Source organism: Daphnia carinata, chromosome 9, assembly GCF_022539665.2.
Source record: "Daphnia carinata strain CSIRO-1 chromosome 9, CSIRO_AGI_Dcar_HiC_V3, whole genome shotgun sequence".
NCBI classification, from domain to species: Eukaryota; Metazoa; Arthropoda; class Branchiopoda; order Diplostraca; family Daphniidae; genus Daphnia; species Daphnia carinata.
The window spans coordinates 9,691,927-9,714,117 of NC_081339.1; the positions used below are offsets into that span (position 1 = coordinate 9,691,927).

Consider the following 22,191-nt stretch of genomic DNA (forward strand, 5'->3'; position numbering starts at 1 on the left):
ATGTTGTCTCTGCGGAGTAAGACAGAGTTGCTTCAGTGCAGTAGAGTACGGATAACAGGTGGAAGTATAGCACGGAGCCGGAAAGGATTTGTCCGGTTCGGACGGGTCAGCGTCCTATAAAAATTCGACTTCGGGTGAATAGTATCATGGAGCCTTAATATTGTACCATTTGGAGCTTCAGCGTGGTACCTCAAGCTTGCGTAAGTTGTAGTGATTCACCAAGGATGATGAAATAAAATTCACCAAAAATAAGAATTTCGAAGAACTTTATTTCGTTCCCTAGCGAAGGTCCTTTGTATTAACTATAACCATAGAAATGCTGAAACAGGGCCGTGGATGTTAAATAAAGAAGAAACTAAAGTCCTGGCCGCCAGTATAAATTTTTTATTCAATCAATGCGAGCAACGCAGTGCGGTAAGATCCAGAAGTATCACGCTGTTATAAGAAAAGAAATAATACAAGCATTGTTATTCAATAATATTAAGGAACAGCATAATTTTTTTAAACATTTTATAGGTCGTTTTTACTTACCGAAACTGCGCTACTAAGTGATTCTCCGCATACTATTTGATATGCATTCTTGATATGACCGAGGTCAATCTCACTACGACTGACTGTTAAACGTGTCACGTCACGATCTGTTGTACCAGCGCCAGCAATAGAAGTGTGGAAACGAGACGAGAAGTAGAAGGCTTTATCGCTGCTGTATTGCACTGGGCAAAATAGAGATGGTGAATGAAGTGTTATTGTCGGTCGAAACAGCAGTATATTTACAGATGGATACGATTGCATTTCCCATATCGTCCGCAAATTCGGTGGTGACAACAGTGCTGAGCGGGATTTAAGTGGACTCGTAATGGATAGTAACTTGGTTCGAGTAAACTGCGCAACGCGAAAATGACGACGTAAATAACCTCGTTTGGTTCCTCGTTTTTGTTCTAAATTTATGGTGGACTGAGACTGAGACTAAACAGCTTTAAGTTTTTCTTAACACTTGAAGGGTCTTGGAACAAGTTAAAAAAATATTTAGATTAGCCATAATTGAGCGCCGTCGTGAACTACCCTCTAGGCCATGCCCGTGCACCTATTTGGCCAAGCTGACGAAAAAAGGCAGGACATTGCATTCGAACGGATTCGAATGCAATGAGCACTAAGTACGGTCACAGTATTGGAGGAATGACCGTGTGCTTGGTTCGTGATTTGGAGTCACAAGGGATAGGCTGCATGGCCCATGTTGCCGCCTATCACTCGAACCACTGCACCACCCTGACTTTTTACTTTTCTTACATCTAACTTACATCTAACTTATATCTAACTTACATCTACAAGCATAAGTTGTTTCATCGAATCTTTTATACTGTTCAACCATCACTGAAAAAAGGCTGCAGCTCGTTATGGCGTCCGTTGACCTTAAATGTTAAATTTTGCAAAACACGGTGAACTACATTGACGATTATGAAAAATCAGGTGTATTCGTTTCTTACTGTGTTATTATTATAGAAAATCCCATTTATACTAGATAAATTTTAACACGCCGAAAATAGTATAATAGAAACTGAAGCTGGTGCAATTACGGGTCGTGAATGGAACAGGTATACCAATCACGCCATTATATCTAAAAGCTACACTTCGGTTGCCACTAGGGGGCACTTGAGTAGTATGTTTCTATGAAATTTTTAATTGATTGGTCCTTTTTTTTCAACTTAATTGTTAATTCTAATTGAAAGTTAATTTTAATTAATTAATAATTAATAAATCTTAATTTTCATAATTTCTTAAAATAACTTTAAAGTAGTTTTTTTTTGGAAAATAACTATACTCAAGGGGTCCAAGGCTTATTTTTTATGTTGTTTTTTGTAATAACTTAATTTAATTAAAAATATATGATTTTTACCTTGAGTTAGAGGTCAAAGTATTTTAAGATTTTAATTAATAATAAATTAATTTTAATTCAAATGCACTTCTAAATAATATGAGAGGACCTCTCATATTATTAACGTAACGGTATGGTGCGGTACTGTAACGCGGGCTACAACTATTAAAAAATATTCCGTAAATCCAATTAATAATATAATTAATATTATTCAAATGCACTTCTAAGTAATATCAGGGATCCCGTAACACGGCATACGGTCATTAAAAAAAGCATCCCGTAATAATGCTTTTCCTTTGTTTTTTCTTATTTCTATCGCTATACGATCCGATGCTGGATCTCGTAATGAAAAATGCTTAATGGTGGCATGAACTAATGTTTTTTCTTCTATATGCGCATATGTTTCTATTTTATTCAAACTTGGAACTTGAGTTGCGCTGGAAATGCCAATAGGGTAGCCTAACAGAACGAAATCTTTATAGAATATCGTCGTGTACCATGGAAATTAGTTCAAGAAGCATTGGTGATGAAAATATTCATTTTTGTTTGTACGTACAAACCGTCGACATCGATGACATATTTCTGTACTGCTGTCACATTTAGAAGCATGCTTTCATCCATTAAATCCTGTCAATGATATGGAAAAAAATATTCGTTTAGATTAAAGCCGGTCAATAAGCTGATGATAATTCAGATGTTTGATTATGCCCTAATCTAACAGTGCTGTAAATTGTTACGACATGCAAAGGGAAAGGAATTTGTGGAGACACGTCATAACAATGCGTCTTTTCAAGGAAGGTATTTTTTGTTTCTTGAAAATCCGCCTGTTTCTGCTTCGTTCAACGAACTGGGCTAGAAGCCAAACTGAAACAAGTAAAAAAAAAAAAAAATAGGCATCCGCCAAACAGTAGAATCACTCTGGAAAAGTGATAAAAAATTGTTTGATAAACAACTTAATCACTGTGGTATTATATTTCTAAAAAAATTCTTTTTGAGAGTCTGAGGGCAGTGAAATACAAATTGCTACCTACCTACCGATTGGTAGCAACGTTAAAATACCCCACTAGCAATACCTCTGACAGTTCGGTAGTGAACGATTCATCCGGAACAGCGGCGGGCGTCGCGCTCTTTCTTTGCGGTGGATGTCACCGCTAACGCGCATCATCGTCCACGTATCTGGTCAGCTCGTATCTCCTCCACCTTCCTTAAGTTAAGAGGAGATTAGATTTTTCTACTTTCCTTAAGTAGAAAAATTAATACCTTCATTTTCCTTACTTACCTGCCTTATTCATCCGCACAAGCGCCATCCACATTTCCTTTCTCATAAAAGCAAGGACACCAGCACCGTAGGCGGAGGTCCTCGACGCACTGCTGCCGGCCTAGCCTTTGCTCTCACCGTTGTGAGCGCAAAGGCAAAACAAAAAAGATGGATTACTGTCAAACTTAAAGGCCATTTGCAGTTAGCTTACTTTCAAAAAAATTAACTACGCCTAAAATTTATCTAATACACTTCATATCTAACGTGTACACTAGTCCTTAGCCGATGTCTTAACGATACGGGTGTCTCGTAGCACACGTTGGTATTATAGCCTCGCTAGTATAATTCTAACCCGTTTATTGCTACTCGTCACCCAGTACAGGGTTTCCCCTCTATGAGCTTACTACTTGTTTCTTCATCGTTTGAAGGCATATCGTGATGATTAGACATATTGTCGCGAAGGAAAAGCGATATGGTTGTCATTTCTGCGAATGACGTGATAACCAACGATCCAATGGCGTACAATGCAGCTTCTCTTTTGCGACACGCCAATCATCTGTTAACACTTAGTTATTCCCTGAATTTATGTAACCCTAGAGATGGGGCGTTTATCCTTAACGACGGTATAAAAGCCCCCACATTTTTAACCCTAGTTCAGTTCTTCAACTCTTAAAAGTTTCCCTACAATTCTCTTCACGTCAAGTTAAGTACAAAGTATAGTTATTCTTTATCTCTGCTATGTCTTGTATTTTTCCTTAACGTACAATACAATTCATTTAACAAAGTAAAGTCCAGTGTGACAATATTAATTGCCTAGCATTATTGCCTATTTATTGCCGTAATACTTACCGACTGTTATTCTGTTTACTCCACAATAGGATAGCCTTTCGCCTAATCTAAAGCAGGGTCCTAAAATACAGGGTTTCCCGTCTCTGAACTTGCACGGGTTTCTAACGGGAGGCCCTGTATTCATAGTGGTAAAAAGTGCTCCTTGACTTCAACAGGCTACGTTAGGTAACTACTAAAGCCCCGCATCCAAAGCATCTGTGACTTAGTTTAGGTAGATGAACTTCATTACCACTAGGGTAGATTTCTTCTAACAGGAGAATCAACCAACACCACCAGGCTGATACTATCAACTTGATGATCCCTCCCAAAGAAGCCTAGTCTATAGGCCATCAGATACTTTGAACAAGCTTTACTATTCGTCAAGGCGGTTATGGAAGAAGTGTAAATCCGGTTAGGTTCTCAATGCTCAATCTCAACGCATGGAGAGGCCCTTTTACTTGTTTCTTCACCGTTTGAAGGCATATCGTGATGATTAGACATCTCAATATTGCCTAGCACCTTATTACATGAGTTTGTTTCAGATGCATGCCGATGACACCTCATATGGCGTAGCAGGGGGAAACTCAACTCACGCGAACCGTAACGGTGACGCAATGCGTTGTGAACCGCGACTCACAACTGGATCACGAGATGGCCACCACGGCTCCAATAAGCAGAGGCACACACAAGTGCTTTATACGTGTCTTTCTGCACGAAAACTGCGTTTGCAAGAAGTTGCGGGAGTCCCGAACAGTGATTCGTTTTTAGTGTCAATAAATGAATTTCGTGAGAAATCGTTTAATGAACTTTGTTTGAATTTTCATTTTGATTTAAAAAATACAAATAGTTTTGAAATTGTCTAATTGTATCTTTTTATCATTATAAGATAACTGATGGGAGCCCCACCTTCTTGCTCTTCATCTTCATCTTATTCGTATGATAAAATATTCCACGATTTCACCAAATTTGTTCCGCGAAAACCCTTCCGGTGGTGGTTTCCACAATTGATGGCGCCTCGATTTCCACGGTGATTTCCTCGCCATAGCGTTCAACGTTCCAAGTATACACGATAAACACGGTACCATTTCGACTACCACAGCTGATTTCAACTGATTTTGGCAGAAGGAATCACACCTGACGTGCTAACTGATTCGAAGTCGTATATCAGCTAATGACATTCTAAGTACAATCCACCGGCGAGTGTTTTGAAATTTAGATCACGAAACTGGCTATGGGAAAAAGTTACAAGATTTGGCATAAAATTAATGGGCAGGGACTGTACAGTGTTTTGCTTGAACAACGAAACCGAGACGAAGTTCTTCTCTTTGAATCTTTAGTTATTGCTGCTTTGGGTAATAAAACTAATTGTTTTCACAAAAAAGCTAACAAACAAACCAATAAAATTGCATATAACTGCTAAATAGTTGCCAGGTCCTGCTGAGGTTGACGTAATAAAAAAGTTGTATACAAAACTTTATGACACATATGGATGTCTTGGTGAACTATTTATAGTTAATACAGGTTTTTCAAATGAACTAGAATAAAAATTGAAAATAATTTTCAACTTTGATACTTCAATCTATTTCGGAGATGGGTCCTTGCAATATACCTAGTCTTGGTTACAGGTTGTGTTTCTGTTGGAAAAATGGGGGAATCAGAAGTGTTTCGAATCAATCAAACAAGCTTTATACCCTTAAAAGGACCACAGACATTAGAAGAAGAAAGAGTGCCTGAGCTTTGGAAGCTGTTTAACTCTGGAACATTGTATTTCCTCTGGTCATCTGATGACTACCCAATTGATGCTACATTATGCACCCAAAAGCTCCAGCAGAATCGTGGAACAGACAACAGATTCTTCTAGAATAGGTAGATATTCCCTATAGGCTGGTTCACTGTGCATTTATAATTTAAAAAATGATCCTCTTAAAATTGACAGGCTTTTGCACTTACCATTGCAACACTATGGAATTGAGTGTTCTCACTGGCTGTTACGAGTTATACGTGTGGCAGTGTTGAAATCTGACCTGTTTATGCTGGTCATTGTCAGTTTAAGGCAGCTATCATCTCCCGTCTTAGTTGCAAGCGGGCCGGTGCACGATTCAATGTACTGTACGTGGCGTCAACGATGAAGGCCATGTTACAAATTTCGTCGAAACGGAACAGCTAATCTATGGCGATCAAGGTGATGCGTCGCCTTTTCTTCAAACACGTGGCTCTGTCCCTATTTTCTGGGAGAAACCAGGAGTTCAAGTACGGTCGCACAAATTCAGATTCTCACGCGGTCCCGAAGCCTCGTCACCAGCTCTAGAACGCCATTTGAAGCTCATGCAAGAGCGTTATCATGACACAGCTATCGTGAATCTACTCGGTCTCAACATGGTTGGTGCTAAAGAAGGGAAAACTTCACTTAGTCAATTCTTCCAAGCTGACCAGAAACGCTATTATGAGTCGATGCCTCACATCATGTTCGACTGTCACCAAGAATCCAGAGGTGGTAACCTCCAGAATATCGCAAAATTGAAACAAAGCCTGCAGCCTATCTTTGAGAGCCATTCCTTCTTCTTACTCAAAAATCAGCAAGTTGTATCTCAACAAAAAGGAGTTATCCGAACCAACTGCCTCGACTGTTTTGAGCGAACAAACTGGTAAAAATTACAAATTTGAACGGTAATTTTAACGTGACGCGATTTTTTGAATATTGTTACAAGCTTGTAAATAGTGCGCAGACATTCATCGGCTTAGAGATGGCAGCGAGCAGTGAGAACGCAAAAGCCTGGGCAACTGAGTACAAAAGGTTTTAGTTCACATGAAATCAACCAATTAGACATTCATTAATGTGTGAATGATTTCGTTCAAGGTGCTTTCACGGGATCGCTCATTCGCGTTATTGACCTATGTTAACCTTGTTGGCGTTATGTCGCTACGTTTTTATTCAATACGAATTAGCGGCTGACGTGCGAGACGTGGCCACCGATTCAGTCAAAACCGACCTTGGTGGTGTGATGGGAGATAAAAGTGTCGTACCTATCCGCTTTTTGTTGCGCAACACTTCGTTGTGTTTTGTCTGCAGCCACTTTGCCGGTGGCCAATCTCAGTCGGTTGAGCGCAATACTGACTACGCAGAGATCACGCGACGCATCTCTTTCCCTCATGGAAAGAAAGTGGAGCAGCATGATTTCGTTTAAAAAAATTCAACAAGCGGAAGGCATTCGTGAATTACGTTGAATGTGAATTCAGCTTTCGCCAACGTACAAATACGATCCTTTCTCTCGCGATTATGACACCCCGGCATGGATAGATCGTGTACTATTACGCAACCGACGTGATCATGGTCAAACTGATCGTGATCATGAACTGCCTGTTACGGTCGTGCAGAACTAAAACAGCGATCATAGGCCTGTGATGGCCTTCATAGACATAGAAATTCTTGCTACACGCATAGAAAAAACTCGATGGGTCTTGGAAGACGTGGTTGGGAGGCTCTGATCCGATTGCGGGTGCGTCTGCTAGTGAACAGACGTCATGGTGCCTCGGTGAAAATACACTTCAAGAGAATATTCGGAAAATCCTGATTAAATTTTGCGGTACCGTCACCGACGGTATTCAGGTAATAAAATTTGACGCCGTTTTTTTAAAGAGTTTTATAAGAAACTAACGGTCTAGTTTTCATACATCAGTGATGTAAATTACTTGAGCTCGACCGCACCCCTCGCTGCGGCTGAATGGAGCAGCCTGTTGCGCCCATTAAGGGGTCGGGAGCCGGAAGGCACGTGGAACTTGCTTTCCATCGTCCGCGAGAAATGTTCAAACGCCATGACCGCAATCCCGTTTCACGTTTGGAAGTTTTAATCGAAGAGACTATGTCGTGTGAACAGGTAGTGATAAACAATTAACAGCAATAGGTACAAAGTGTTTGTTAAATTCATCTTTTTTTTATATTTTAGATTATGGTCTGGTGGTTTAACACCAAGGTGGCATTACACAATGGAAGTGCAGCTAGATACGGTAGCGGTATCAAATCAAGCAACCTGGGAAGCCAATCGCAAGCTTCTCAGCACACTTCCCCTTCTTTATGTGACGAAGTGGTTATCCTTTAGCGATTGGCTGCACTCAATCCAGGCCTTTCTGGAGAAGAACGCGATCTACTTCGTCAACATTTCAGCGAATGGCATATCAAAGTCCTTGACAAGGTCACGAAAAGCAAAAGGTTAACAGTCAGTGCCACTCATGGCGCACCCCCATGTTGCTGGTGGAAATGGTTCCGGACCGTCCACACCTTGTCGTACTAGCCAATCATTTAAAGCAGAAGTTAAGGTGTTTACTGGATTCAAACCTTCAGTTGAAGCTTGCTATCTTAGCTGGGACGATTACTCCATTCCCGTGTCACCTACACTCAAGGCCACCGTCTTTACCATTGTCCTTTTACCTGCTTTCGACACACAGAGGCTCATGGTCTCTTTGATATCGGCCGTCATCACCAATGACCTACCCGTCCACATGCTCCAAAGACGAGCGGCAGTGCAAGGCGATTATGCCCAGGCTATGGACGACGTACGTCACGAAAGGGAAAGGATTGGCGGATTTCACCCTGCATCACCTCTTGTCCGGCCAGAAAGAGAAATAGATCAAGCGGGCAAATAGAAGTAGCGTTAGCAGCGAAGGTTTCTGCGAAAATGAAGGCAATCCAGCCGTCGAAGCGTTTGAGCCGGCGTTTACCCAGCCCATCAATTCGCAAAATCCACGCAGTCCCATCAGGGCATTGCAGATGTGCACGTTTCAGATTGGCCTCTACGCTTTGGGTCTCCACAATTGCGTCAGTGCCAAATGGTTGAGCCGCAATTATTCATCTCATCTCTCTTGGATTACAGGTATTATTTAAATGTCTTAAAAAAACATTTCATCAAATTATATGATTCAATATTTTATTTTCAAACCAGATCAAGCTATGGAGATTGGTTGGCAAGCCCTCTGGTTCTTGATTAGTACCTGGGAAGGACATTTAACCTCTCCGGAAGTGGCAATTATAGCCGATCAAGCGTCTCGTGGTCAGGAGGCGAATATGGTCCGACCAGCAGCAGAACTAGCCCTTCCTGCTTGCCACATGCGCACGCATTGAATCCCAATGAAATTCAGCGAGCTATACTACAATGCAAAGAACAGAGTAGCGAAATGCTGGAACGTGCGTGCCTGGCCGTCGAGAGCGCGGCTAAAGGAGGTGGAGTTTATCCAGAAGTTCTTTCCGGCGTAGCCCGTTGCTGGCACGAGTTGTATTGTACGAGCAGCGTATGCCTAGTGGCCGTAGAGGTGCTCGGGTTTTACCCAGCATCGAGCAACCGCCACCACCAATGCCGTTCCATGTGCCACAGTGTTCCATGCAGCAGCCTCAAGCCAATATGGCCGGCGTCGGTGTTCCGTTGCAATATGCTATGACATCTATTGTTCCCTTTCCGTTATCTTACAGTTTTCTTCCTGGTACCGCTCCTGGACCTAATCCACCTGCTCAGATTTCAGGCGTTCCTTTCAATTTTTGGCGGCAGATGGAGCTGCTGGCGCCACTCCGAATGCGACGTTTTCGTATGCTCCTCCTATACCAGGGGCGCATTTTGGCGTCAACCTTTTGTTGAACCTTTTTAGTTCAACTTTTCGTCAAAGTTGACGCCAAAATGGAAGTTCATCGCTACAGTTGAGAAAGGGGAGGAGTGGCAGTTCAGTTAAAGGTCAACGGTGGTCTGGACCACCGTTGAAAAAGCTCAACTGTTTCAGTTGAACCTCCCACTGGCGTTGTCGCCAAAACGGTCGCCTAGTTGAACCATCTACCGGGCAGTTGAAGCAAAAATACAATTTCACTACAAAAGTTGAACTAAAAGTAGACGCCAAAATGTGCCCCAGGTCTGCTGTACTTTCCTTCAGTTTTACATGCCCTATGCCGATTGGAGCGATATCGGCGCCTCCAAATCCTCCTCCAGGTCCATCTCCGTTGTCCAAGGGACGAATAACACGACCGTACGCAGGCTCGCTATCCGCGTAAACCACCCTACGGTGAAGATGTAAATGGCTCCTCTCTGTCGCCAAAAAAATTGGTAATTATATTTCATTGAAAAATTTCTTTGCAAAAAATACAAGACGTTAACGTCGGTATTTTCAATAGGAACGGATTACCTCCAGCAGTTCTGCGTCGTGACGGCGAACAGCGTTGTAAGCCCATTTGTACTTCACGAGATTGCTGTAGAGGCAGCCCATTTCTTCGCCTACACTGGATCATCACCACCCAATCCGTATACGCAGCACTTGCGTTCGCGAGTCTTGACGCCATTTATTCAAAAGTGTCATCAAATGTAATTTTCATTTACAAGATTTAATGCTTTCTTGCGTTACATGATTTGTTTTCTCTTTTATGTAGGTACATCCAGTGCATCAACCACAAGCTTTAGCACCTCAATCTTACCGATTACAATGACTTTCTAACGATAATTCAAACAGCAAGAACGGCTGTTCGCCTCATACCAACCGGTTCGATAGCTGTAATAACTGTAACTGTCACCAATGAATTTCTGCAGCCTATTCAAAAGTAAGAACCTTTTTTATTATCATTTATTCTATTTTTGTCATGTTAAATCATTCGTCTTTCCAAACCAAGGTCGAAATCCTGCACCAAAGACATATGGGGCCGTCTAATGGCCATCATTCATCAACCAGCCGTTTGACACAAAATCATTGAAAGGAAAATGTTTTTAGGTTGCATCTACCTCCACAACTTTTTTCGTCTCGCGTGAAAACAAAAATTGTAAATAGTACATTGTCATCCGTCGTATCGTTTAGATTACCTCGCTCGTTTAAAATCTCTCCCCACTTCACGTTTAATCCAAACCGATGAAAAATATACTTACTTCGCTCGTGTCGCAAACAGAGATAAGGAGATGGGATACGACCGTGTTAACGCCGCTATGACACTTTTTGGGGCAGCATCTAGCGGCTAATTCCCTCCTTTCATCATTAGCAGACGAATTCCCTGCAAGGAACCAATGTGACAGGCGGCAATTTGAATATGGGAAAGGAAAGTCGGACATTTCGCCAGATAAAAACACACAACGAAAGTTCTGTTACTCGGAGGGCATTGAAAACTCGGAGAATCAAAAGGGGTCGATTTTCTGGAATTTTTGGCTTACAAATACTTTCCATTCCAGTTTCCATTGAATTGTTTCCAGGGAATGTTAGCTAATTATCAAATTTTATACTGCAAAATACCCAGGCTCAGTTTACAAGTTGTTACGGTAGTAGTTACAATTTACTTTTAGTCATGAAACTTTCTTTTATGTGCTATTAACTGGCGCATTGTCTAACTCTCCGTGACCATTTCAAATCATCCGCCTGTAACAATGCTTTTTTGCAGGGAATTCGTCTGCTAATGAGAAAGGGAGGGAATTAGCCGCTAGATGGAGTGCCGAAATCTGTCATGGCGGCTTTCCCTATTCAGTGTCCCATCTCCTTATCTCTGGTCGCAAAGTGATTGATGCCCGAATCCAGACTTGCCGCGATCGCGATCAAAAATTGATCGCCGATCCGATCTCCGATCAAAAAATTGATCGCCGATCCGATCTTTTGAAAAAGATCGGAGATCGGATCGGCGATCCCAAAAAATTGATCGCGATCCGATCGTTTTTAGCGATCAAACTTTTCGCCATCTAGCTGTAGATTTTCAGCCGCAGGGTTCTATTTCACTGCTATTTATGCGAATGCCAATTGAAGGAAACTGTTTAGTGTTCACCCTCAATGGCCGCCAGTGACTGTCGCTGTGACAGCCAATGCTATTTTCGCGAAACAGTGTAAATTTTTACCGTTAGATGCTGCACAAAAATGATCGCTAAAAATGATCGGCAAAATTTGATCGCCGATCCGATCTTTCGCAGTTTGATCGGATCGCCCGATCCGATCAAACTCAAAAGATCGGATCGGAGATCGCGATCGGAAAATTGATCGGCGTGGCAAGTCTGCCCGAATCGATAGTTTATTCTCCTTATGTTCTTTTTTTTAACCAGACTCGCTTTAATTTTAGATGAAAAAACACACACATTAAAACAGATACCAATTTAAAAATTAAATTTGCTCACCCCTGCTCGAAACTATTACTGTACGTTTTTTTTTCATTTTCACCTTTCCATAGACCGTATCAATATTGTTCACAGGCAGATAACTCTTAAGGAGGCTCTAACTAAAGGAAGGTGGTTGTCTGAAAACCATTTTTTTTCTATTCATCCGATTCTCAATCCGCATCGACGCCGTTGACAAAATGCTTCTCAGTTTCCAGGCTTCGATCAAATTTGCAGGAGACAAACAATGACACTTCGTACGGCAAAAATTTTACAAGAAGAAAAAACCGCGTTAGTTTTAAATTGAAACACAAAATAATAATAAAAAAGAAACTGAAAACTAAAAGACCAGGTTTATCAAACTAGCTCAAAAATTTCTTTGAAGTTGTCATGAATGAAATGATAGATGAGATAGGGGGAATTGTGTATGTTATTTATCAACCTTTGAATTCCATCAACAAAGTAACTGGTAAAAATAAACGGTTTTCTCGTTATGATTGTAATGACCTCTTTATTTGGAACAACTAATGATATTTATAGAATAAACAGTGCTATTTCTTGTATACGGTATTCGGAAGAGATAAGAACAGGATAGAAAAACGAACAGCTGTTAATTCATATTCACTGGGAAACGTGGTGAATTTGGCGCCAATAATTTAGTTTTTTTGGAATAGTCGAAAATTTCGATTATAACAATGGACAATGTTTTTCACGTCGAACTGCTTAATTTTATGAAAATATGTTGAAAATGAGTCACGAGATTATTACAGGTGATAGCTGTATTTACCATCCCCTGGTCTCAGTCTTCTATAACTGATCATTACATATTTAGATGATTTCACTCTTTTTCCGTTTCGTCATCTATAAATGATCGTTAGACATTTAGATAATTTTCTTTTTTTATTCATTTCATTCTTTTATAAGGCCAATGGATTTGGACCATAAGAACTGATATCATTCTTGACGGTAAACAATCATCGTAATCGCATCTATGGCCATGAGAGGAAACTGTAATGAAATAAAGATAAACAAGTAAGTCTTATCTGAACCGGGAAAAGAACCTTTTTAAATGAACCAAAGATTTTTTACTTCAAATTTTCCACGATCATGGAAAGCATGCCAGTGTATTTTTATACAAAACTATCACACGTTTTGCACATAACAGAACAGGAGTTACACATCCAAGAGTCAGTATCGCTCATTAATGCGATAAATTGGCCTTTTTTCCTCAGTTTAGGTTCTTTCTTTTCATTTTTCTTAATGTCGGCTTTTCTCTTTTTCTGTTCTTCGATGCATTCGTCCACTTCTTTTAACTTTGTGATTTGATTTTATCGCGTTTTTTAATTGATTTAGCAAGCAATTCACATCGTCTTTTACCTATTGTAATACAAAAAGGTAAAAATTTTTGAAGATCTTAAATTTTTTTTTTAAATTCGCTTAAAAATTTAAGCGAAACGGCAAGCCTGCTTCCAAGATTTTCACTTTTTCTTTGACGTTTTTTTAAAATTTTAATCATTGCTGCGTTTGGATCTAAAGCGGTCTTTTTTAGAATGGGTAAAAGATAATTAGTTCTCCAAAATCAAATTTGCTGAAAACCAGGCAGCCTTCAGTGTTAAAAATTGGCTTTGGCAGTGTACTTGTAATTCTTGGCTCAGAAATTTCTGTTTTGACAAACTCTGTATGACCACAGGTTGATGACAGATGCTGCCTTGGTGGTTTGTGAAGGTTTTGCAATTTTGAAGTCATCTTTTTATTTTTCCTTTTTAATTTCTTCTTCTTCGCTTTATCTAACTTCTGTTCAAGTTAGGGTTTCATTTTCTCCCTGAAAATAGCTGATATCAGATGGCTGGCTGGTCTTCCTTAAATACAAAGATTAACATATACCTGTGAATTATGAGAGCTTAGCTGCTAGACGATCTTGCAGTTATTTCAGGATTGGAAGCATGGTGCCTGGTGTTAATTTTTTGGTTAGAACTATTGTGGTCCCACGCCAACTTTGTTACTATCGAGATCTTGAACTATAGAAACACCCCGAGTTGGAATATTGATTAACAAGCTAGAAATGAAAAGACCTTCAGAAGAGTTACTTTTTAAGAGAAACGATGTCAATTGGTCGTCTATTTTTATCAGGCTCTTGATTTTTTGGCTCAATTTTCTTCAAATTGTGGTTAGACCACACTTTCAAGTTCTTGTTTTCCGTTGTAAGGTTCTCATAACCGTTTATTATACCCCAGTACAAGTGCACACAGTGAGAGAGCAAAGGCAACTCTGATGAATGATTAAGAAACACGGGTTTATATAGCAGTAAGGGGCTACAGCAGCGCACGTCACGGTGATAATTAGCATCACGCTTAGACGGCGGGGGCGTGACAAGGTCATGGCGCGATGGCTGTATACCACGCGCCATACCCAACTCCGTGTCATGGAGGCGCTGCGCTAAACATACTCAGAGCGGCTCATATTCGATAGGTGGTGACGTAGTGTGTACACTACGCGTCACACCTACGTCAAGGATAGCATAGGCTACCGTCAAGTATACATGAAAGTGTATATTGACTCATTACATTCCTCCCCCCTTTATCGATAAGAGTTGGTCCTCCAACTCCATGCTACACACTAGATATTACTTATGCCCTAGGCGTGTACAAATGGAACTACACACTTCAACATTGTTTATACGAATAAGCTTTCTTGGGTTACATTTTTTTCTTTGAGGCTAAATCTACGTTCCAAGATATCTAGGATGTATTTTTTTTTTTAAATCAAAATATTGTACTCTGGGTTCTACTTGGTGGGTGCGGCGATTCTTGTAGTTAATCTTCTTCCGATGGTGAACCGGCTCCTCTCCTCCTCTTGCAGCTCCTTTCTCGGTCGTAATGAATTATCAGCGTTTTCTGGCCTTTTCTTCTCGGTTTTATATTTCTGTTAAGGAATACTTTAGCTATTTCTTCTCTCTCGCCGATGTAATCCGTGGCATAATTTCCAAGATAGTCTGGTTCGTCATATCTTGCGCCGTTCCTTAACAGCACTTCAACTATCTCGGGGTTCCCATATCGTACGGCTGCAATAAGGGCCGTTTCACGGCGCGTCAGAGATTTCTGGTTGACGTTTACACCGTGCATGCATGCCCAACGCTTTCATGTATACTTGACGGTAGCCAGCGCGATGTCCGTTCACCGCACTGTCCCGTAATGATCGTGTTTATCTCCGATGTCGTTAGACACGTGGTGGTTCTTCGGATTCGCAAGGTGTGGTCCATTAGGTATTCGAAGTCTGTTCCATAAGGTAATTTTTCGTCTATGTCGAATTGGTTATGGGTGGTCACTTGTTTTTGGGTGTACATTATCTTGATGTAAACGATTGAATCTTGTTTGCGTATTACGCCGCTTTCTTCTATCTTTGTTAGTTTTGGATGGCCTAAACGAATCCATCCCCAAGCATAAGAAATGCTGTAGAGTCATTTTCCCAATTCAGCTTCTTCGAGTGGATCGTTTAAAAGGAATTCGACTTCTTGCTTTATGGATCTTTTCGTTTTACTATTCTTCGGTTCTGCAAACTCATTGCATGACCATGAGTCGATATTGGTTTGATTTTTACAGGAGGGTAGGGTGTTTTTATGTATTTTGTATAACTTTCTTGTTGTTTCGGCGGGGAATATCAAAAAGGTTAGGGGGATGCCGACTACTTTAAAGCTGGGTTGAGCTAGTTCTTTATTATTATTATCAGGGGTGTTAAAGAATGATATTTCAATTTGTCTACTGGTATCTAAGAGTCTACTGGTATTTACGATTTCTGTGGTTTGGGTCAATTCTAGATATCCGATACCTTTAAGGATTATTTGGGAATTGGAAACATTACTAGATTTATCTCCCCATACTATTGTATTATGATTTTGAATGATTTGGCCGTCTTGTTGGGTAGCATTTAAATATCCAAAAGGGCTTTCAATTGGGCTTTCAGGGGTTTCCTGTCTTAATGTTATCTCTTCTGCAAGGCAATTTAGGACGCGATATTCTTTAATGGCATACCACGCACCCTCTCCCGTTGGGGTTGCTGTGAAACTTAATGAGGTTGGGGTGGCCTGCATAATATTGCGTCCGCATCTCTTATCGTTAACCATTTCCCAACATTCTAACGGTGAAATCAGTTTTGTTTCTTGGGAGAAAACCGTGTCGAATGATCCAATCCAAAAGGATCCCGTAATTTTTTTTGTTTTTATCCATTGTTTACAAGTCCATCCTTTCCATGTTCTAATGGGTTTTTGTTTTGTCATTAAGGTATAACTAGTGGGGAAACGTGGGAAATGTACCCTGGTTCCGACATTTTCTTTATCGCAATAATAGGGTGAATTTATATCCAGTATGCCTCTTGTTTTCACATTCTTACAATCGCATACGGACACGTAAATTGTTTGGGAAGTTTCAAGGGTAGTTAACACGCAAATTACTAGTAGGATTATCTCCATCTGTTTTTAAAAAAAAAGTAATTTTATTACTACAGGTTTTTTTTTTTTTTTTTTTTTTTTTTTTAGTTTTGCTTAATTAGTTCTTTTCCTAAGATTATAGCGGGCATTTCTCGAATTGGTTGGGGTGCTTGGTTCGGCATAGGACATTCTTTGGTTTGTTATCCGGGATAAAGGGTTCGTGGGGTTCATTTCTTTTTTCAAATTTACGGGTTTAATCTCTGTTGTTATATTTTTACGTGGTCTTCCAGGACCTCGTTTGTTTTTACTTTCGATTTTCACGTTTGGATTTAGTGCTTCTGTGGTGTTTGGTACACTTTCTCGAGGGATATAGAGTTTCAGGCGATTAGAGTGAACGGTTGCTTTTTGTTTTTTATTTTCAATGTTTTCGACCTCGTAAGTTATGTCTGAGAAGTTTCGTGTGATTCGGAACGGTCCGTTCCATCTGTTAATGAATTTACCTGCTGATGGTGGAGCTTTTAGCATTACTAAGTCACCAATTTTATATGCAATTCCTTTTGCTCTTTCATCGTAGTATCCTTTCTGTTTAGTTTGTGCTTTGAAGAGGTGACTTCTTGCCAGGTCTTGAGCGTTTCTCCATTTTTGATAGTATAATCCACTACTGCCTTCGTCGTGCTCGAAGTTCCGATTTATTTTTATGTCGTTAGGTAGAATTGGTTCTCTTCCGAAGAAAAGGTAAAATGGGGTGTCCTTTAGCGTGGCTTGTTGCGATGTGTTGTACGCTAAGGTGACAAATGGTAGGTATTTGTCCCACTCTTCCGGTTCATCTACTACGTAGCAAGCTAGCATATCGCACAGGGTTCTGTTGAATCTTTCTACTAGTCCGTCTGTTTGCGGGTGGTAAGCGGTAGTTCTCATCTGCTTGATTTTAAAGAGTTTACACATCTCTTGAACAAGACTTGAAAGGAAATTCGTTCCTTGGTCGGTTAGCACAATCTCGGGTGCTCCGTATTTCGTTATCACTTTATTTACCATAATGGATGCAATTGTTTGGGCTGTTTGGTTCTTCATTGGAAATGCAAAAACGAAACGACTGGCGTAATCAGATAGAACTAGAATATATTTATATCCCTTAACACTTTCTTGAATTGGTCCTACTATATCCATTGCAATGCGTTGCCATACTCTGTCAACTGGTGGCAGAGGTTGCAATGGTGCTATCGTTGCGCCGAAGGCTTTACGCCTTGCACATCTTAAGCAACTGTTAACGTGTGTCGTAACATCTGTTCTCATGTTTGGCCAAAAATATTGTCTTTGTAGTCTCGCTAAAGTTTTCGTTATTCCTAAATGTCCTGCTAACATGTGATCATGATTTTCTTCCATTATTTCTCTTATTTTATTTCCTGGTACCACTAGTCTTCCATATTTATCTACTAATTCACCTTTTTCGTTTATTTTATATCCATTTATATTCTCTCCTTTTCTGTTTCTCTGTTTCTTTTTTTCCATTAAATTACCTATAATTTTTCTGCAATTTATATCGTTATGCTGTAATCGGACCCATTCGCTTTCCTCTTGTTTAATTTCGCTTTTAATCCTCTTATGTCTACACTAGCTATAGTTGCTACTGGGGTACGACTAAGGGTATCCGCATTTTGGTGCGATTTACCTGGTCGATATCCAATTACGATGTCATATTCTTGGATTTTGAGTGCCCATCTAGCTAGTCGACCTGCTGGTTCTGTCTTACTCATTAACCATTCTAACGGTCGATGGTCTGTGTATACTGTAAATTTACGTCCGTATAGGTACGTTCGGAATACGTCGATTGCATGAACGATCGCATAAGCTTCCTTCTCTGTGGTGGACCACTTGGCTTCGCGGTCATTCAGATGTTTGGAGCTGTATGCAATGACGACTTCTGTGTCGTCTGATTCACTGGGAACTGGTTCGTTAGTCTCACCTGAATCCGCTGATTGAGGTAGAGATTGTATTTGTGCCAAGACTGCACCTATCCCGTACCCAGAGGCATCCGTATAGATGATAAAGTCGCGCGAAAAATCCGGATAACTCAGGATAGGTCTAGTGATGAGACAGTTCTTTATACAATTAAAGGCGTCCCCTTCTGACTCTCCCCATTTCCATTCTGCTGACTTTTTCGTAAGTGCAGTCAATGGATGAGCTTTATCAGCAAAAGCTCTGATAAATTTCCTGTAGTAACTAGCCAAACCTAAGAATGAACTCAATTCTTTTGTATTTTTGGGAGCGGGGTAATCTATAATAGCTTTTAATTTTTTCAAATTTGGTGTTATCCCTTTTCTAGAAACGATGTATCCAAGATAGTCCAATTCTTCTTTAAAAAATTCACACTTCTTTCTTTTTAGTTTAAGTCCCGCAATTTCCAGAAGCTCGAAAACTTTATCTAGGTGCGATAAATGTTCCTTAATCGATTTACTAAATATAATTATATCGTCTAAGTATACTAGGGCGAATTTGTACAGCACGTCTTTCAGAATGTTATTCATTGCTCTTTGGAACGTACTTGGTGCGTTTGTTAACCCAAATGGCATTCTGTTAAATTCGTACTGTCCAAATTCGCAAATGAAAGCTGTTTTATATTTATCCTTTTCTTCAATCTCGATTTGCCAGTATCCGCTCAAAAGATCCAATGATGAAAAATACATAGACCCGCACAATGCATCCACAGTATCGTCAATTCTTGGTAAAGGGTATTTATCTTTAATTGTTATTTTATTTAGCGGCCTATAGTCGATGCACATACGCATCTCTCCATCCTTTTTGGGTACCATTACGATGGCTGCGGCAAACGGGCTGTAGCTCTCCCTTATTATCTTATTTTTTAGCATTACTTCAATTTTAGATTTTACGGTTTCTTTCAGTGCTTCGGGTGTTCTACGGAGTCGTTGATTAATCGGGATGTCATGTCCGGTATTTATAAAATGTTTTACTCGTGATACGAGACCAAGGTCTGATTCCTTGTCCGCAAATAATTGCTCATGTTTGTTAAGTAAGTTTTTTACTTTCGTTAAGACTTCAGTTTCAAATTCTGGGATATTGAATTGTGGTGGTTGGCTATCTAGCGCTTTCGTCTTGTCCTGTTTCGAGATATCACACTGGCTAAAAGGTCCTAAGTTACGGCGATCTTTTGCTGTTAGTTTTCCCTCTTGATTGTTAGTAAGTACTGGTATTATTGGTATGGTAATTCCCGCATTCTCGAAGGTTAGGTTATATAACGGTATACTCTGCCTATAGCTATGTTCTACGCCTAAATGGTCATAGCATATTTCTCTATTTCTAGTATTAATTTTCACGTTATTATTAGATAGAAAATCTAAGCCTAAAATGCAATCTTCGTTCAGCTTTTCTATGGCATAGAAGTAATGATTGATTAAATGATTATTACTTATGGTAATTGTTAGTTCATATTGCCCTATTGATTTTAGTGTCTGACCGGATACGGTCCTAAACGTGGGTGTATTTTTATTTTTTATTTGTTTTAGTTCTTTTTCATTTATGCTGAGTAAGGTATCCGCGGAAACTAGACTGGCTGCTGCTCCAGTGTCTATCAAAGCTCTAAGTACTATTCCATAAATTCTAATGGGTATGCGTATTAGTTGGGGTATGTTAAAATCTAATTTATCCGATTTTATGCTACTGCGGGTTGGTGCCTTATCTATTCTATTGGTTGGTGATTCGCATAATTCATAAGTGCCATATTGGTCCAACATTCTCTTGCTACGTGTCCCTTTTTGTTACACTTATGACAAATTATATCTCTGTTTACTGGGGTACGGACTCCTGTACTGCGATATTGGCGGTTGCTATCGTTTTGCTGCGGGTACCTGATATCTGCGTGGTTGTTAGTCCTGAAAGGTTGTTGGTATCTTCCCGGTTGATGTGTATAGGGGTGGTTTCGTTGGTGTCCGAAGCCTGTTGTATATGTTGGCTCACGATCCCTTATTGGTGCGTTACGCCTCCAACGTTGTGTAGGTTCGTTTCTCCTAAACGGGCTCGCTTCTCTGCTTTTTGAAAAACTTGGTTCTCTACTGCGTGAATAACTTGACGCTCTGCTGCGGTCTAAGGTATCTCGGAAACGGACTCTGCCTGAGTACTGTTCTCTGGGGTAACCTGGTCTACCCTGGCGTATGTTCGACTGCCGTCCGCTGTTGCCGTAACGGTCGGTGGCTGCAATTTGCACACTGTTTTCCTGTGATGATTCACGATCTTTATTAAAACATTCCAACTCTAATAATCTCTGGCTAAGTTGTTCTAGTTCAGTTTTTTGTTTAGACAATTCGTGATCTTGTTCTTTCTCACGGTCTGTAATTCCAGCAATTACTGCCGTTATTTCTCTATCTTCATTATTTTCCTTTTCGTGCAATATCTGTTCTGATATGAACAGTTGTTTGCAAAGCGAATCGAAGTCGTCGGATTTTTCTGGCATTCTGAGGTATAGCTCCACTTTTACTTTGGGTAAGATCCCTTGAAGTAATATTTTTATCTTTGTCGTATCCCTCATCTTCTTTACTTTATTAAATAGTTGATCCTCTATTATTGTTTTGTCGTGGTCGAGTTTTTCTTCCTTTCCCTCTATGGTGTCGTATAGGCTGTTTAATCTCGACACGAAAGCTCTGCAATTTTCTTCAGGTTTCTGCTTTAGCTTCATTAGTTTTTTCTTCAGCGCTGCTATGTCAAATGCATCTTGAAATCTTTCAATTATTGCTGCTTTCCACTCTCCATATTCCAGTTCGTCTCCTTTCTCGTCGACGTAAGCTTCGTGCCATTCCATGGCTTCTCCTTTAAGTCGGTCCGAGAAGAATCGTAGCTTTTGCTCGTCGTCCCAGTTGTTATTTCGGGCCACGTGCTCAGCTGCTTTGAGCCATTCGGTTATTAATTTATCGGTGCTTTTACCCTTGAATGGCGGGATGGATTTCTTGTCTTCCCTCGAAAAAAGTTCTCCCAGCACTCTTACAATGGGTTGAGTGATGCTCATCATGGCCTCTTCTTCAGCGGTATATTTTCTGCTTCCTAGATCCGGTCTGGTGGAATCGTCGTGGTGTTTACCCATGGTCCTTTTGAGATGATAGTTTTCTTTTTCCAAGGAGGTTATATTTTTACTTTGGGATTCAACTTGTTTTCCCAATAGTTCGATAACTTTTTGCAGTTCTATTATTTGCTCAGCTTCAAGTTCAAAATGTAGTGATTTATCTTGCACTTCACTTAACGAGGATAGGTCGTGTATTTCATTAATTAATCTCGTTACTTCCCCGGGCTGTTCCTGTTTTGTATGGGTCTCTTCGGCTTCGATGAATAGAAGTTCTCGTTGTTTATACTCTGCGATACGATTCTCCAGGCGGGATATTTTATTTTCTTGTTCTGCTGTCTGCTTTTTTATTTGCTGAAGTGCTCGATCCAGGTCTTTATTTTTAAGAACAGTTTCCGCTTGCGTCTTAGTTAGCGTGACTTTTTCTGCTTTTGACTTGTCCAGCTGAGTTTTTATTTCGTTTGTAGCTGCTTCTAATTCTTTTATCCTTTCAACGTTTACTGTTATCTGTTTTCTGGTACTGTTTAGTTTTTCTTGTAGTTGGATATTTTCTGCTTCGAGTTTATTAATTGTCTCTTGACCCTCTCTTTCAACGTTTTCGGTAATTTCTTCTCTCTTTTTCAGCCGGTCTTCGAAATATTTTTCAGCTTCTTGTGA

General features: G+C 40.2%; 1 protein-coding gene, 1 long non-coding RNA gene and 1 pseudogene across 2 annotated transcripts; 2 read left to right on the top strand and 1 right to left on the bottom strand.

Moving 5' to 3' along the window:
- Positions 1 to 331: 331 nt before the first annotated feature.
- Positions 332 to 854, bottom strand: LOC130690735 (annexin A8-like). Its single transcript, XM_057513658.2, has 3 exons — positions 775 to 854; positions 532 to 713; positions 332 to 435 (listed from the first exon to the last, which is right to left on the bottom strand). Exons 1-3 carry the CDS (start codon positions 797 to 799, stop codon positions 385 to 387), a joined length of 258 nt encoding a protein of 85 aa, XP_057369641.1. The 5' UTR covers positions 800 to 854; the 3' UTR covers positions 332 to 384.
- A 4,192-nt stretch (positions 855 to 5,046) lies between these two features.
- Positions 5,047 to 6,712, top strand: LOC130690716 (uncharacterized). The gene is made up of 4 exons (XR_009421834.1): positions 5,047 to 5,311; positions 5,391 to 5,825; positions 5,896 to 6,604; positions 6,679 to 6,712. It is a non-coding gene; the product is annotated as an uncharacterized LOC130690716 (long non-coding RNA).
- Positions 6,713 to 6,853: 141 nt separating this feature from the next.
- On the top strand, positions 6,854 to 10,801 carry LOC130690717 (zinc finger SWIM domain-containing protein 8 homolog; annotated as a pseudogene).
- The last annotated feature ends 11,390 nt before the right edge of the window (positions 10,802 to 22,191 follow it).